Source organism: Pipistrellus hanaki (assembly GCF_964339955.1).
Source record: "Pipistrellus hanaki genome assembly, chromosome: 3".
NCBI classification, from domain to species: Eukaryota; Metazoa; Chordata; class Mammalia; order Chiroptera; family Vespertilionidae; genus Pipistrellus; species Pipistrellus hanaki.
In genome coordinates, this window is record NC_140505.1 from 182,407,552 (window position 1) to 182,422,557 (window position 15,006).

At 37.3% G+C, this 15,006-nt stretch overlaps 1 protein-coding gene across 35 annotated transcripts in view; it reads right to left on the reverse strand.

Moving 5' to 3' along the window:
* RBFOX2 (RNA binding fox-1 homolog 2) overlaps window positions 1-15,006 on the reverse strand; it is a 252,255-nt gene that overhangs the window by 15,602 nt on the left and 221,647 nt on the right. For 14 of the 35 annotated variants that reach the window (XM_084876818.1, XM_084876820.1, XM_084876789.1 and 11 more), the window contains 5 exons: window positions 11,948-12,040; window positions 9,169-9,229; window positions 6,084-6,137; window positions 5,871-5,963; window positions 4,983-5,115 (listed from right to left, as the gene is read on the reverse strand). In XM_084876818.1, the coding sequence (XP_084732944.1) occupies window positions 4,983-5,115; window positions 5,871-5,963; window positions 6,084-6,137; window positions 9,169-9,229; window positions 11,948-12,040 (434 nt within the window). Of the gene's footprint in view, window positions 1-1,254; window positions 1,295-4,982; window positions 5,126-5,868; window positions 5,964-6,083; window positions 6,138-9,168; window positions 9,230-11,947; window positions 12,041-15,006 lie in introns of all 35 variants that reach the window. The other 21 variants (XM_084876808.1, XM_084876793.1, XM_084876815.1 and 18 more) reach the window with 3 other exon arrangements.

A 15,006-nucleotide genomic window follows, 5' to 3' on the forward strand; every position in this document is an offset into this window, starting at 1 on the left:
GAATCATGGCTAAGGTTCCTTGAAGCATTTCTCAAATTAAAGAATATTTTGAATAGGATAGGTGTATATAGTCACAGTACCATATAGGACCATTCTACCCTATCTCTACTTCCTGCTACACAGACCCTCTACATGCATTCTGAAAGTACACAAACATTTTTAGATTGCCAGAGAATCTTTGGCAGATTGTGAAAATTAGTTCACTAAAAAGGTACCCTTAGTGATTTTGAGACATAAGGGTGGAAAAAGCATTTCTAGACAATTGTAACCTAGGTCCAAGAAATAATTTCATGGTGACAAGTTTACCTTACAAAATTGTTTTAGTGATTTAGTGGTTAGACCAAGCTTGCATTCAGAAAAAGGTCATTTGGGGAGGTCCCTGTAAAAGACTTCAAAAACTCACAAACTTTGACTCTTTGTCAGGTCACTTTGTTCATATTTTAAATGATATACGACAAATCAATCAGAATGTTAGCTACAGCTAGACAGTCTAAGTACTGGATTACATGTTTAACATGACTGGTACAACCAACAAATCATGTATGAGAGTCCAATGTTTGTAAGAGAAATCTAGGCTGCTAATTCTGCCACTCGTTTCTTTCTAGATGGCCCTTAGGAAAAGAGACCTACCGGTTGTGAACCTTCTAACACAGAAGGTCCTTAGGCAAGTGAGCATTGGTTTCCTCTCCTTCCCACCCACTCTTCACTGGCATCAGTTCCTTCTTTCGCTTTCACACGTTATTGCTCTCTCACAGGCAAAGACCAATTCAGAAAGATCACTGCCATCTACATAAATCAAAGCTCTAATGATCTAAAGAGGGATGTGAAATGAGAAGAAAAGCAGAAAAGGAAAGGAGCTGGTTGAAGGCTAACCTGTCCTGTCATTTATGTATGCACATGATACGACAGTAATAAAAGACTTTAAACCTGCTGATCATCTCGCAAATATGTTCGTGATCCATAGGCAGTCTGTGGGAACGGGGAAGGGAAAAGAATATGTCCAGTAGACTGACTCCAGCAATGATCAGGAAACCCAAAGGCTTAGTTTGGCACCCAGGGGAAAGCGCAGTGGCAGAGAAGCATGCTTGCATTCTTAAATATATAAATATATATATCCACAAGGAAAAAGAAAACAAAAACTAAATAAATTATATTTAAAAAAAAAACAAAACAAAACACCAAACCAAAGAAACAGAAAAAAAAGGCTGGCTTGTCAGGGGGTGGGGTCGAAAAGGCCCCAGTGTGTGTACTTACATAGAGGTCAGCACCGTAAAATCCGTCCTGGTAAACCACACTGCAGAAAATCCACACAAAAACAAAAACAAAAAAACAAAAGAACAGAAACACATTCCGGTTATTGAGGACGGCAGCATGCACATGCGCTTTACATGGGCAGGTGATGTATGAATACATGGCCTGGGCTCAGGCCACGGCCAGTCAGTGAGGACACAGGAAGTGCACGCACGTTACTCAGCTCCAGGACATGCGGAGAGGAAAGGAATGCAGGCTTGGAATGAACCACCTGGATGTCTGGTAATTAAAAGTAAGATGAAAACAATCAAGTGTATTCCCAGAGGGCCTAATACAGCTATTGAAAATCTGCTGGATTGCAAGTATCAACTTTTTGTACCTGCAGTGTTTTGTTTTTTTAAAATAAGCTTGCTCTAGGAGGAAGTTTCTCTTTAAAGAGCATCAAAAGAAGTGTGTGTATTTGTGTGTGTGTGTGTGTGTGTGTGTGTGTGTGTGTGTCTCATGGGGGCTGGCATAAAGAGAGGGGCTTAACATGAAAAAAATGAACCCAAAGAATTCCATAAAGGTGAGACCTAGGCTAAATTGGATTTCAAAATTATGCTTAGTATCTTGTTTTATTTTTATAGTAATATGTAAATTTTTTCTGATATCCATACATCACCTGCTTTTTACCCTGCACATTAGACATGCGATAAGATTTGGCTGATCACACAAGCATGCAAAGTATTATTATTCAGCATTTTAAGAACCAATGCAACACCTCAGAAAAACAAGTCAATCAATTCTGACCAAAGTAAACAGAGAAATGTAATTAAACAAAACAAAACAAAACAAAAAAACACAACCAAAAATACCCACAATGCATTGCTTTCACAAGCAGAGATAATGAGCTAATAAAGGTTAAGGTGATTGGTCCAAGGTCCAAGAATTGAAAGGTGCAGTGGGGATCCCAGATAGTAACAATATAATCCAGAGTGGGAAGGAGTAACTAGAAGATTTTAAGGGTTCTTTTTTGACCATAAGAATACTCATGGAATTCTGAAAAATACAATTGTTAACTGAAGTTCTGGGCATGACCTGTTTCATTTAAAAGAATAAAACTGAAAAGGTAGCTGATTAGGAGTAGGAGGGTTATCTTCCTGTTTAGAAAATTAATTTGTATCAAACCAACAAGGTACATGGCTTCCTTTCTGTTTTAATCCTAAGCAACATTAAAATAAAAATACTTTTGAGGCATTTTATGCATTTGTGCAAAACATTATTTTGGAATCAAGAGACATAGAATAGTGGTAGAGCTAAAAGATAAGGCTTTTGTCTTTCTATTTGTTAAATCAAGACTTGTCTATTTTAAATTAGATGTTTATTGTATATTCAACTAACAAACTGGAAAATTCCATCACTACCTTCACTGTTACAATAAACAAGTCAGCAAGTAAAATCATCACATCATATTTTTAACTTGAACATGAAATCACTCCCTCCTTATAGGTAACAGGAAAGTTTCTGATTCTGCCTTCAGGAACATATTGTTGTTTACAGGACAGCAGGTCACATTCTGCAATGCCCACATATGCTGTGCCTTTGTCTTACACAACAGGCAAGCTGAACTCATCTGTGATGTTCATTGAACTAAGTTCTACCCATTTTTAGAGTCTCCAATTGCAGCTGAAGAATGGTGTTAGAAAGTAATCTGCTTCTCAACTGCAGAAAACAGAGACTTGCTCATCATGTGAATTCTAATAAAATGCAAAGCATAGATGCCAAGTGGTGATTAGTTAACCTTCAACTATTCCAGTACGGGGAGACAGGCAAAGATTGGAAAACATTTCTTCTATAGAGAAGAGTGGTGGCATGAAAAACATGAATAACCTTTACACTAAGTTGCGTCACTTACTAGGAATATTTAGTTAAATTCTAGACGAATTCCAATATTACCTGTATCAAATGCTACAGGAGGCTAGAACACAATGATTAGTGATGAAATTAGTTTACTAAGCTGAGAAGCAATTTTAGGCCATTCCCCATAAAATACTGGACTTATTCCTTGCCATCTTCCATGTACATAAGTGGTGTAGTTAATAAAAAAGAAAACATGGGACATTAGTGTTCAATGTAATGCACAGAAATTGATGTGAGTAGACATAAAGATAAAATATCTTTGAGCAATTATAAACCTGACACAGGCTTGGTAGAAAACTGGTTCTCAAGTTTGGCCAATAGACTGAAATGACCTACATCAAATATGAGTGAATTGAGCCACTTTATAAAGTAACTCAGGAATATCACAAAATAAAGATGTCCCATGTTTCTGGTGAGCAGAATCTCTTTGTGACCATGCCGGTCAACTCTCTTTGACTGGAAGACGCTTCCTGAACAATTTTCCTAGTGTATAGAACTCCCAAAGGTTTGTTTTTGTGTTTTAATTAAGTATTTCTTGGTGAAACAATACTGCATCTTAATTTACTTCTTTAAAAAGAGATGTCAGAGGTTGAAGGTCAAAGGTCAAGTTGGGGGGGAGATAAAATTAAAAGTAATGGCAGAAGATGGAAATGATGGAATGCATGGGATTTAAACAATTACACACTGCAAACCAAAGTTTATTTCTAAAGCAGTTCCTTTCTAGTGGTGGAGCCTTCAACATGCACACTTCTCTTATCTAGTACACATGTTCTACCTTTGTGGAATGGAGGACCCCTAATGGCATGTCCATTTGGTCAACGAATGAATGCTAAATTAGCACACCTGAAAGCCAATTTTGCCGTAAGAAAAGGACCTACAAAGGAGGCTCTTTCCCTTACATTTTAACTAAGTAGCAATGAACAGGGTCCTCTGCCACTATATTTATTCCTCCGTAAGAATATGGAAAAAACTATCACAGGCAGAGAAAAGGTGAAGAACTCAAATGCCACGTCTCTGAGGAAGGAAAGTCCCTGATGCTACTGCCCTATAAAAAGTCCACTCTAAAAATATACATGTTAGACTCACACTGAGAACAACTGAAAACAAAACCTGCATCTTCACTCCTTCTCCCCATTCAAGAACAAAGGATTTATTTGTTGCTATGGAATCAGTCCACTGCATGAGACACCCTCCATACAAAAATCAAAGGGTGAAGGATGCTCAGCTACATTAGTTGTTTTACCATCATTCAGAAGCCAACTGTAGTTTAATTCTTCCTACTTCTCCCTTTCTCCCTTGATTCAATTGGACTTGGTTCATCTTTGAATTAACCTTTTAATCCGTTTCCTACAAAGAAAGCAAATCCATTGTGGGTAACTAGCTCTGCTGCTCACCACCCAGGCAGTGAAACCAAAAGGGAGGGCACATGTGAGAGCCTCAGCCCCAACCCAGGGTGGTGATGGGGGTGAGCACAGCAGAGGCAGTCTTGTACTACAGCCTTTAACTCCTATTTTGGTTCTCTGCGGTAGTGTTAATCCATATTCGTGCGATGCTGAGTGAACTCCATGCCAACACATTGCTAGTAAACACAAGACGGTTCTGGCTACTGTCTTAAGCCACTACCGTGAGGGCTTAAGGTGGCCAAAATGAAGATTTAAATAATTGATATTTGTTATATTCTGATGATGCTAAATTTTGGTTCTTGCCATCTAATTCGTTAATTTGTAAATAATCATAGAATCTCTACTTTGTGGCACGGCAACATCCCGGAAGTTATAAGAGGACCATGATATTTTCTTGTCCAACTGTTTATTCTGGAATCGAATACTTACCCTGGATAGGCGGGAATGGCTGTTGGAGGTACCGCTCGCACTGCACCATAAACCGTCCGCCCCCTGCCCCTCAGGTGGGCTCCTCTGAAAGCGGCCGCCGTGGTGGCTGCAGTTGGGTAAGGAAATCCAGGAACTAAAGGGAGACCCAAAATATGACAGAAATGTCAACTTGCATTCAACGGTAGGAGTACAAGCACAACTTGCTTTGAAGCAGTTACAAGAAAGATTAAAAAGTATGCTCCACATCTTTTCTGAAAAAAGAAAAGAGAAAGAGACCCAGGATGCAAAAGCTCACGGTAGCATGTCTCTTTGATCACAAATCTTGAGTGAGTTTTCTTCACTCCTTCCCATGCTGACGTCACCACACAAGCTGGTGAGAAGCAGGTCAAGAAGCTCTAAGAGCTACCACCACAGTAAGAAAGGACACTTTCTATTCCTGTGCGCAGTTTAAATGGACTGATATAAACTCTCTAACTGGCCAATTATTAATGTTGTTTCCAACATTATTAAGTGCATATCGAAATTATTCATCATGGGAATATTCTTTTGTGTTTTTACATGGTGTGAAATTCCAAGGTACAAAATAGGCTTCAATTATTTCAACTTTATTCCTTTATCTAAAGTATTTTAATCCAGAAATGGTGGGTGAGAGGGAAACTCCATCTCCACTGTGGCCTTGTATCCTGTAGAGGCAGTCATTGTCTGAGGTCTATTGTAAGTGTGCTCTCTGGAAGACACGCAGAGACACTGATTCCATGTCCACCAAACCGTTAATTCTACCTCTTGCTGGAGCAAAATGACTCAAGTCAAAGTAACTTAAAAGATTTTTAGCATATCACTGCTTACTCAACAATCAAAACCCATGCCAGGCCAACATAGGCTACTTACTGATTAAAGGAATGTAAGTGTTAATGCCCCCTCTTCCTGATAGGGGCACTGCTGCTTCGTTGCCCAGGGACACATCTGCTTGAAAGCTGGATGCTGATTGCATTAAAAAAAAAAAAAAAAAAAAAAAAAAAGATTACAAAGGAATAGTGAACTGCAAAACAACAGATGTTGTTAGTTAAAAAGCACACACAGAAAATTCAACGTAAATACTACCTGCATATAACTCAGGGCCATATACAGCTCCAACTACTGGGCTTAACTTCCAACCTAAAATGGAAGAGAGGGTGGTGAGTATTTAAGGTGGCATGAAAATACAGGGAAATGGAGTGATGTGCAAGTTGGCTTCAGATGTTTCTGGGTTTATTTTTGTCTACTCTCAACTTTTCTTTCGAATGCCAAGTGGGGTTTATATGAGAATGATGACATTTCTATACCTGATTATCTTCAAGTAGGACTGTGATGGGACAATGAGCAGTGAGGGGATGGGTGGGGTAGGGAAGGGAAGGCATAAAAGGAAGGAGAGAAAAAAACTGGGAGGGAGGGAGGAAATGAAAAGGGAATGAGAGAAGGAAAAAGAAAATTAAATATTGTAAATCTTGGCTTTGGTGCAGTGTCTCTTATAGAATTGCCTAACAACCTATTCTTTGTTTAGGAAAAGGAAAAAGGCAAAATATAGTACATGTCATTCTATATCGTATGTATCATCTTAACACTATTTATTACTCTAGTTGTTATATAAAGGTGTCCTTTGACTGAATTCAAATTTGACCTGGATCTTGGCATTCCATGTTCGATTATACCATATCGATGGGATTCTTGGTAAACTGAGATCTCCTTTCACCGAGATTTACCATTGGGATTTCTCTGGAGTTAACCAAGTCAACAAGGAGAAACATTCAGTAATAAACTTGAAGCTATATTCCCAACTTTAATGCATGTCCTCTGAGATTTTAATTTGTAATAAATACATTTAAGTGCATCAGATTTTTAAAGGTTACTAGACTGCTGAACATTAGCTTAAATATTTATAAATTCTAAGTATTTCCAGACAGTTTGGTGTCAACTGAATTTCTTCATTCTCTTTTTATATTCATAGGACTATAGCAAGTAAATAAAATGTACTACTGCCTACTGCTGAAGATTAGAATTACACATAAAAACTTTAATCAATAAATATTTATTGAATTCAAACATGCCCTATTATGTTTCTGAAAGACTGGTTCTTTGGTTTACTTCTTTGATATTAGTTTAAGGGCCTAACATTGTGCCACTGCTACTCTATAAAATTATAAATGGAAAGAAGAAGAGGTCAATGATCAGATTTAAATGGCCACATTATTCAAGAGAAAACCCATTAATTCTGAATTAACCCAGTCCCCATTCATTATTTTATGTGCTTGTAGACATTCCCCTTCAATATTCTACATAAATATTGTGCCAAATCTGGGTTCAAATCCTACGGAATTGTAAGAGCACAAATGTTCTGCAATGTCAGACAAATAAGTGTTTCCAATCACCATAAACTAAAATGTTTGAGAATTCACCAGAAGGATACCTTGCACTCTTGTCACAATCTTTAACATGACAGAGAAAGAGTTCTAAAATGTGGCTCCATTAGACTTGAATATTGATTTAGAATATTCAAAAATGATCCATTTCTTTCCAGCTAATGGCACTATTAAGTACTTCCTTTAAATGCATATAATGGATGCACATTATAATAATGGTATACAATGCTATGCTGTCAATAATACGTCCAGTTTTGTATAATTTACAATGTACCTTCACAGATATTTATTCATTTTGATCTTCACAAAACCCAACATAGGTACCACTTGTAGGACAATGAGGAAGTACTGTATTTTTCTGGGTTTCATGTCCTAAATAATCACAAGCTAAGAGGGTTGGATCTTGATGACTTCTAAAGAATTTCCTGGTGCTAAAATTCTGTGACTGCAAATTTAGAGATGAAAACAGAATAAGATAGGAAATTGGCTCATTGTCACAGAGTAAAAATAAAACAAAGAGTCAATCTAGAATTAGAATTTCTATCTTCTGAATTCCAGGGGTTCTTTCTGCCACACCGCCCTCCCAGGATCTGAAGGAAATCTGACATACTTTGCCTCTCCCATTAAAAATAAATAAATTACACACACACACACACACACACACACACACACTCGTGCATGTGTGCAAGTGTGTGTGTGTGTGTGTGTGTGTGTGTGTCTACATTGGGTTTTTCTCAAAGTTGCAGACACTGCCACTTTTGTGAGAGCAGTGCAAACATGAGGTAAAGGGGGAGGTACCACATGATATACCACTGATAAAATAAGTAGGGAAAATGCTAATTATGCTGATTTGTGTCATCTATTTGAAAAGCTGGGTTCAGTAATTTATTGAAGACTTCGTGGGATATACTTCTATTTCATTTAAGACATTACCAGAACATACTGTTACACTAGCAGTTAGGTTCAAACTTTCACAAAGCACTAAAAGGGGAGAAATCCCCCCTTTAACAATCTAGATAAATCTTGCAGAACTCTAAAATAGGAAACAGAGAATGAGTTGCTCAGACTAAAGTAGAGCTGGAGGCCTCAGGAACCAATCCATGGAGTTTCCTCTCCTGTTCCCCCACCACCCCCACAGAGCACAATTTGTAAACCACTGCTGCACAGCAGATTAAAATGATATCCCATCTCATTTAGAGAATATGAGTTTAGATGAAATTTGACAACTGATATAAAAGTTGCTTCTGTTAGACAAAATAGTCACAGAAATTTTTCTTCTCAATAAAAAAGATTTGTAACACTCACTATATGACATGTACTAGTCATGGAGTAGAAAATAGAAGACATACACCATGGCTATTACCTCTAGAACAAAGGAGAGCTAAGTGTCAAGAATTATTCTACTCATGCTCAAATAAATAGCAACTGGCAGTAAAAGTGAGAATTGGTGGGCATCCAGGGGTATTACAGACAAACCTAATAATATATTACAGAGAACTACAGCAGCCAAAAAAGAGGTGCTTCAGTGGGACCGAGTTAAGAGATAACCTCAAATGACACATTCACACTGTATATCAGATGAATTTTATTGAGACCAGAACACCTTAATTAAAAAATTAACTTAATTCTAAGAAAAAAGTTGAATTCTAAAAAACGAAATACCCTCCAAGGTAAATGAAACAAACTGTCCTAAGACTGAAATCAATAGAGATTCTTTGATGTTTATAAAAAGTTCATTATTTTTACAAGAATAAATGGCATTATTCTGATGATGATTTGTGATCTCTTACCATTTGCATATGGTGTGACCATCTTCTTATTGGTCATTACACGTGCTGTAGCATTATTCACCTAAAAATAGAAGGAAGGGGCAGGGGAAGTAGACCACATTAAGGAACATGATGTTGTTTGTCCAATAACATAGTACTCAATTTAAAATGTAAATTTAGAGAACATTGATTTAAATAATATAGCAATATAAAATATTAATATGTAATATTTTAATTAAAGTGTTTATTAAATGAGGCTAACAAGAGTAAAATGCAGTTTCTTAGTCTCCAAATGGAAAACTAGGGCCACTTTACCACCCAGTACTCCAAAGGAAAAATCCATTTGTAAGTACATTGGAGATCTCTTAAACAGAGAAGTAAATCTCTGCATTAAGACAAATACAGGGGAATAGTAAATTAGAAACAACTGTTTTCACATGAACTCTTAAGTAGTTCATTAATAAAATAGAGAACATAGATTTATAGGAAGATAAGAAAGAAAATAAGTCTGTGAATTCCATCTATTCTAATGTTTAGCATTTTTGGTATGTTTAAGATTTTACTGTCTGAAGTTAGTCAACAAACATAGGAACTAAATTTCCATGTTGACAGTCTTCAGAACCATTGTGAATTTTCTAGACCATGTGGTCTATCCATTTATGAATCAAGTTTTCAGAAGGCCTTTTGATTAGGTACTTAAAAGAACTGAAAACAGTAAAGCGTATGCTTCTTGTTGTATGCTACTCTCCGCTCTCATTTCAGAGTGGCATAATTCAAAGCCCTGCTGGTGCCAATTACAGAAATGGTGCTGATGAAGGAAGATGAAGCGGCTCAGAAGTGAGGGCGCTGCAGCCCCGTGGCAGAACCTGCCTCAAAGCTCCGACCACACAACTTGACTGCACACTGTGCTATCAGGTCATAAACAGGCCAGTTTTGGAAAAGAAAAAAGAAAAAGATCAAACATATAAAATATGTCTTACTTTGCCTCTGGGGATTTACATAATCTTAAATTTGTATAGTGATAAATTTAGGTTACAAAAAGACCAATTTTAGGTAGAACAGGAACTTAAAAAATGCTTTAATATGTCTTTTAGGATTTGTATAGTGGTAATGTTCCTATGTGAGGAAAAGAGCTTGAAACTCCATTTACTCTGGTTTGACCCACCAAATAATACAAACATTTCACATTTAAAAAGAAAGAATGGGATACAACAACGATGAGACAGGAGCATGCTGTTAAACACACACACACACACACACAAATAAAAGGAAAAAACAATCACTTTTGGGGAGAAGGGAGAAAGTGAAGAGTCAGGCTCTCACAGACAGGAATGAGAATGAGGCAAGAGCTTACACTAGCTGCTGCAGCAGAAAGCACCCAAGCACTTAAAAGAAAAATGGCCAGAACCAATCAGAGACCACCAGTCAGCAAAAGAGACCAATAGCTGCATGGATCAGGGAGAAAGGGTGGGAAGGGAAAAGGGGAAAGGACAGGAACAGAACTTGGGCAAAGAGAACAAAAAGGCATGGAAAAGAGGAAGTCAGGGCAGGAAGGAGAGCAATCAAAGGCAAAGGAAGAACAGTCAGCTCTGAACAGAGGCTCGGGAAAGAGGAAAAGTAGGAAAGGAAATAGGGGCAGAAAGTGCATTAATAAAACCAGCCAAACTGGAGTTCAGTAACTCTGAGTAAGATGTGCAAGGGGGGCAATCACCATGACGTCAGTATCAAACAGCTCAGATGCTACAAAACAATGTGCATCCAAAGTCCAGGCCGCATTACCCATAGCATTGGAAATAAAAGGGGAGGAAAAGGAAGAGGAGCAACAAGTCAAATCACATTTTGTAGTGATAATGTGAGATGGCAGATGGACTTTTTCTTTCTTACTTAATTGTTTTGTAATTACGTTTTATAAAGCTTCTTCTCTAGTGCTCTGATTTCACTTACCGCCAACGGGCACCATCGCCAGCATTGTGTATAGTTACCATGGAAAGAGTGAGTCAAGTGAAGGGCCCTTAATGCTAAACCATTGGAAAGGGAGGGGGAAAAAAAAGCAAAATATGCAGACATCTTACTTAAAATGGTGGATTTTATATCTCATACTTCTCAAAATTGGGGAAGGGGAAAGGAGCCAATTAACATTCATTGCCTTATTAAGAAGGGCTGGTGAACACCAGGTGGCTGACTCAACCACAATGGTAGGACATTCATTCACCAGGCAACCACCAAACCCTCTGTTTGAGGACTTTATCCATTAACTGTTGAAATTCTTGACATCAAATACATTTGATGAGTGGGTTCTTTCCTCCCTCCCAACAAACTCTATTCCTTGCTTATCACACACGGAGGTGACTGGCCTCCTGAGAGAGAGGGCATTGGCTGGCCCCTTGACTTATTACAGGACATAATATTATAAACTGGATAGAGATAAAACATTTTTAAAGTTAGTTTTATATTGGCCTGATCATAGGAATTTGGAATCTGGCAAACTGAAGCAAAGGAAAAAAATCGAGAGAGGAAAGGATGAACACCTTGGAGGAAAAAAGTAAATGAAAAATACATAGACACACACACGCACAAGTAAAATAAAATTAAAATTCCCAAACAAAAAAGGTGGGGGAGGAAATAGAAGTGTTGCTTTTATACATTTTAGTACAAGAAGGTGAAGGACAGAGACACAAACACACATACATGTGAGCACACACACAAACAAGACAGGGCTCCAAATGTGAAATAAGTGAGGCAATACACAAACGGAGAAACAAAAATATAAACCAGAAATTGAATTATTGAAGACATGCACCTCGATTTTACGGCCCTCTACCACGGTGCCGTGTAATTTCTCCCTGGCCCTGTCTGCATCAGCACTATTCTCGAAAGTTACGAACCCGAATCCCTGCATGCAGCGGGAGAAGGGGGGAAAACATGCACATCGTTATATTGAAATACTGATCTCGTGGTCAAGAGAGAACAAAATATCACAGTATGAAACCGACATCAGCAACAACTCAGCAATATGCTCCCGAAGTCACATTTGTGGACCATGCATATTTTGTAAAGGGAAATTAAATCCAGTAAGAGAATAAAGAACTGTTGTGGTAGTAGTAATAATAATATAATCATCAATAATAACAACAATAAAATAAAACATAAAGCACGTGAGGCCAGACCAAAATTAAAGTATACAGTTACTCGGGTAAAATTACTCAACCAAGAATTCGAGTATTTTTTTAAATGTCCTACTTTTCTCTCTCATTTCATGCTGTTAATATGTGTTCCTTTATGTAACACTAAGAAAACACTTCATTAAATCAGTTATTCCCTAGTAACTTCTACAAGAAAAGTGGTATTTAAGTATAATCATTATGTAATGAGATTTTTAAGATATCTAATCATTTGAGTCCCTTCCCCCCCCCCCCCACTTTGCCTCCTGCTTGTACCACCTTGGAAAGAGGATAAATTAAGACAATCTTGATGTATAATTCTGTAGGTATTGGGTGTGGTAAAGAAAAGCACTCATGTTTGTCTATGCAAATGAAACTATCACTAAGCAGTGTCAGTCATTGACATACCTTCAGTGACAATTTTAAAAGACCACACTGGCACACAGAGTAAAAATATAGGGGTGGGCAAGAATAGCTTTACAATTATAAGTACACAAAAGTTTATTCTTGTATTATTTAACTAGAGGCCCGATGCATGAACTTTGTGCAAGAGTAGGCCTCCCTTCCCTTGGCTGCTGGTACCAGCTTCCCTCTGGCACCTGGGACCCAGGCTTCACTTGGGACCTGGGCTTCCCTTGCAGGCCTGCCTTTGTCCAAAAGATCGCCTGAAGGATGTCTGGTCTAATTAGCATATTACACTTTTATTATTATAGATTACTAAAGGCCCGGTGCACAAATTCGTACACAGGTGGGGTCTGGTCAGTCTGCCCTGATCTGGACCGATCCGGCTGGCTGACCGGGGGAAGGGACCATGAGCAGTTGGCTGTCTGGCCCCCGCTCCTTGGTCAAAGGGATAATTTGCATACTAGCCTTTTATTATATAGGATTGTGTTATTTTCCATACAAACAATGATAAGCCTACTTCTGCCCAGCCTTTTACATTCACCTTAATTTCAGAAAATTGCTTATCCAAATTTGCCTAAGTTGTACAATTGCTGACACCTGCATCTGCTACCAAATGTATTAGAGATTTTTCACATATGGAGAAAAAAGGAAGTAAAAAAGGCAATGGAAATGAGATCTAAGTTAGTGATATCAGTTGCATACTATTCAACAAGAAAAGAATACCATAAAACAGTAATACAGCTGCTACCTTGAATTAGGATTAATTTATTTGTCCACTGTAGATACTGAACAGCAAAAACCCACGAAGCTTTACTTCATTACGTGGACAGAGCAGGAGACCAGGGAGTTAGCCCACTTTACTGTTCGCAGTGTATTTGAAAAGACTGAATGGGTTATAATCATACTGTTAATTTCAACATCAGCAGGACTTACTATATTCTTATACAATTCTTTCATAAAGCACTATATCTGTTTTTTAGATGCAACTATAAAATTTTCTCAATTTATTTACATCCGTCAAATGGTAAATTCTTAGAAATTTCTGGGAAAGTCCTCATTTCTCAATAGCCCTAGTGTTCCTGTAGCATTCTTTAAACATCTCATTGTAGGATAACCTGGAATCTTTTTACTCAAGTTCTGTTTTACAGCTTATTACCATTGAGTTCTCCTGTATACACAAAACGTGTTCTTCACTGAGATGGTGAACAGTGTAAATTGCTCAGTAACATTTTATAAAAGCAACTCCATCATCTTAAAGGGTTGGATCACTCAGCATCTGAAGGATTATATGGCCAGGCAGCAAAGTATGGAGGATTCCAATGGATCATCTCTACCTTCAATTTGGATAGCACCATAAATACCCTAGATATTTATGCTAAGCTGATAGAAAATTTTCAACGTATGTTGGCTTGGGATGGAACAGTACGAGTAAATTAGTTAACACTTCCCTTAAAAAGAAATAAATGTGTTGAAAATATCAATGGGAACACATTTTGAAAATCAAATTTTGATGTTAGTATGTATAGGTATATAAGAGCAAGTTACTAATTAATTCCACCATTTGTTGTCTATACTAGATCTGCTGGAGACAGAAAACCAGGTCTCCAATTCTGGAGAATCCTCCAGAAAGTTAAAACTTTTAAGAGAGGTCATAGGTAGTGATGAGTTTGATATTACATTTTATAAGTATTATTAGCTGTAATCCAACTGTTTGCTACAGCCTCATACATTTTATGCTTTGGATAAAATTGATAAATTAATACTTATATAATAATGAATTATGTGCAGACTAAAGCTAGGTTTTTAATTTGAGCATTAAGACTATTATCTATATACATATGTACATACGTAGATGTTTACCTTTTAAGCAAAACCATGGGGCAAAAAGGCTAAACATGCTGGTTTCATTTAGAAGGTAAAGAAACTGAATCAAACTGAGGTTAACTACTCAATAAGCAACAAGGCTCAAAGCATCAATAAGGCCTTCTTTCTTCCATGTAGCTTCTTCCTATGCTTATATGAAATTATGTTTTAATTTGCCTTCATTGTTAGAAATCTAATTCACATTAATAAGTCAGGCCATTCAGATCTCTTTCTTTGAAAAAAATTAGTAAAATTATGTCCAAACCTAACATTTTCCTTAGAAGAGCTTTAAAATGAGCAAAATATTAAACAGGGAAACATTAACCAGTCTAATTAGCTGCAAAGTCAAACTAAGGTTTAATGTAAAACTCTTAACAAGAGAAAATATATCAGGGATGTAAGAAAATAAAAAAAAGATAAAAAGTAAACC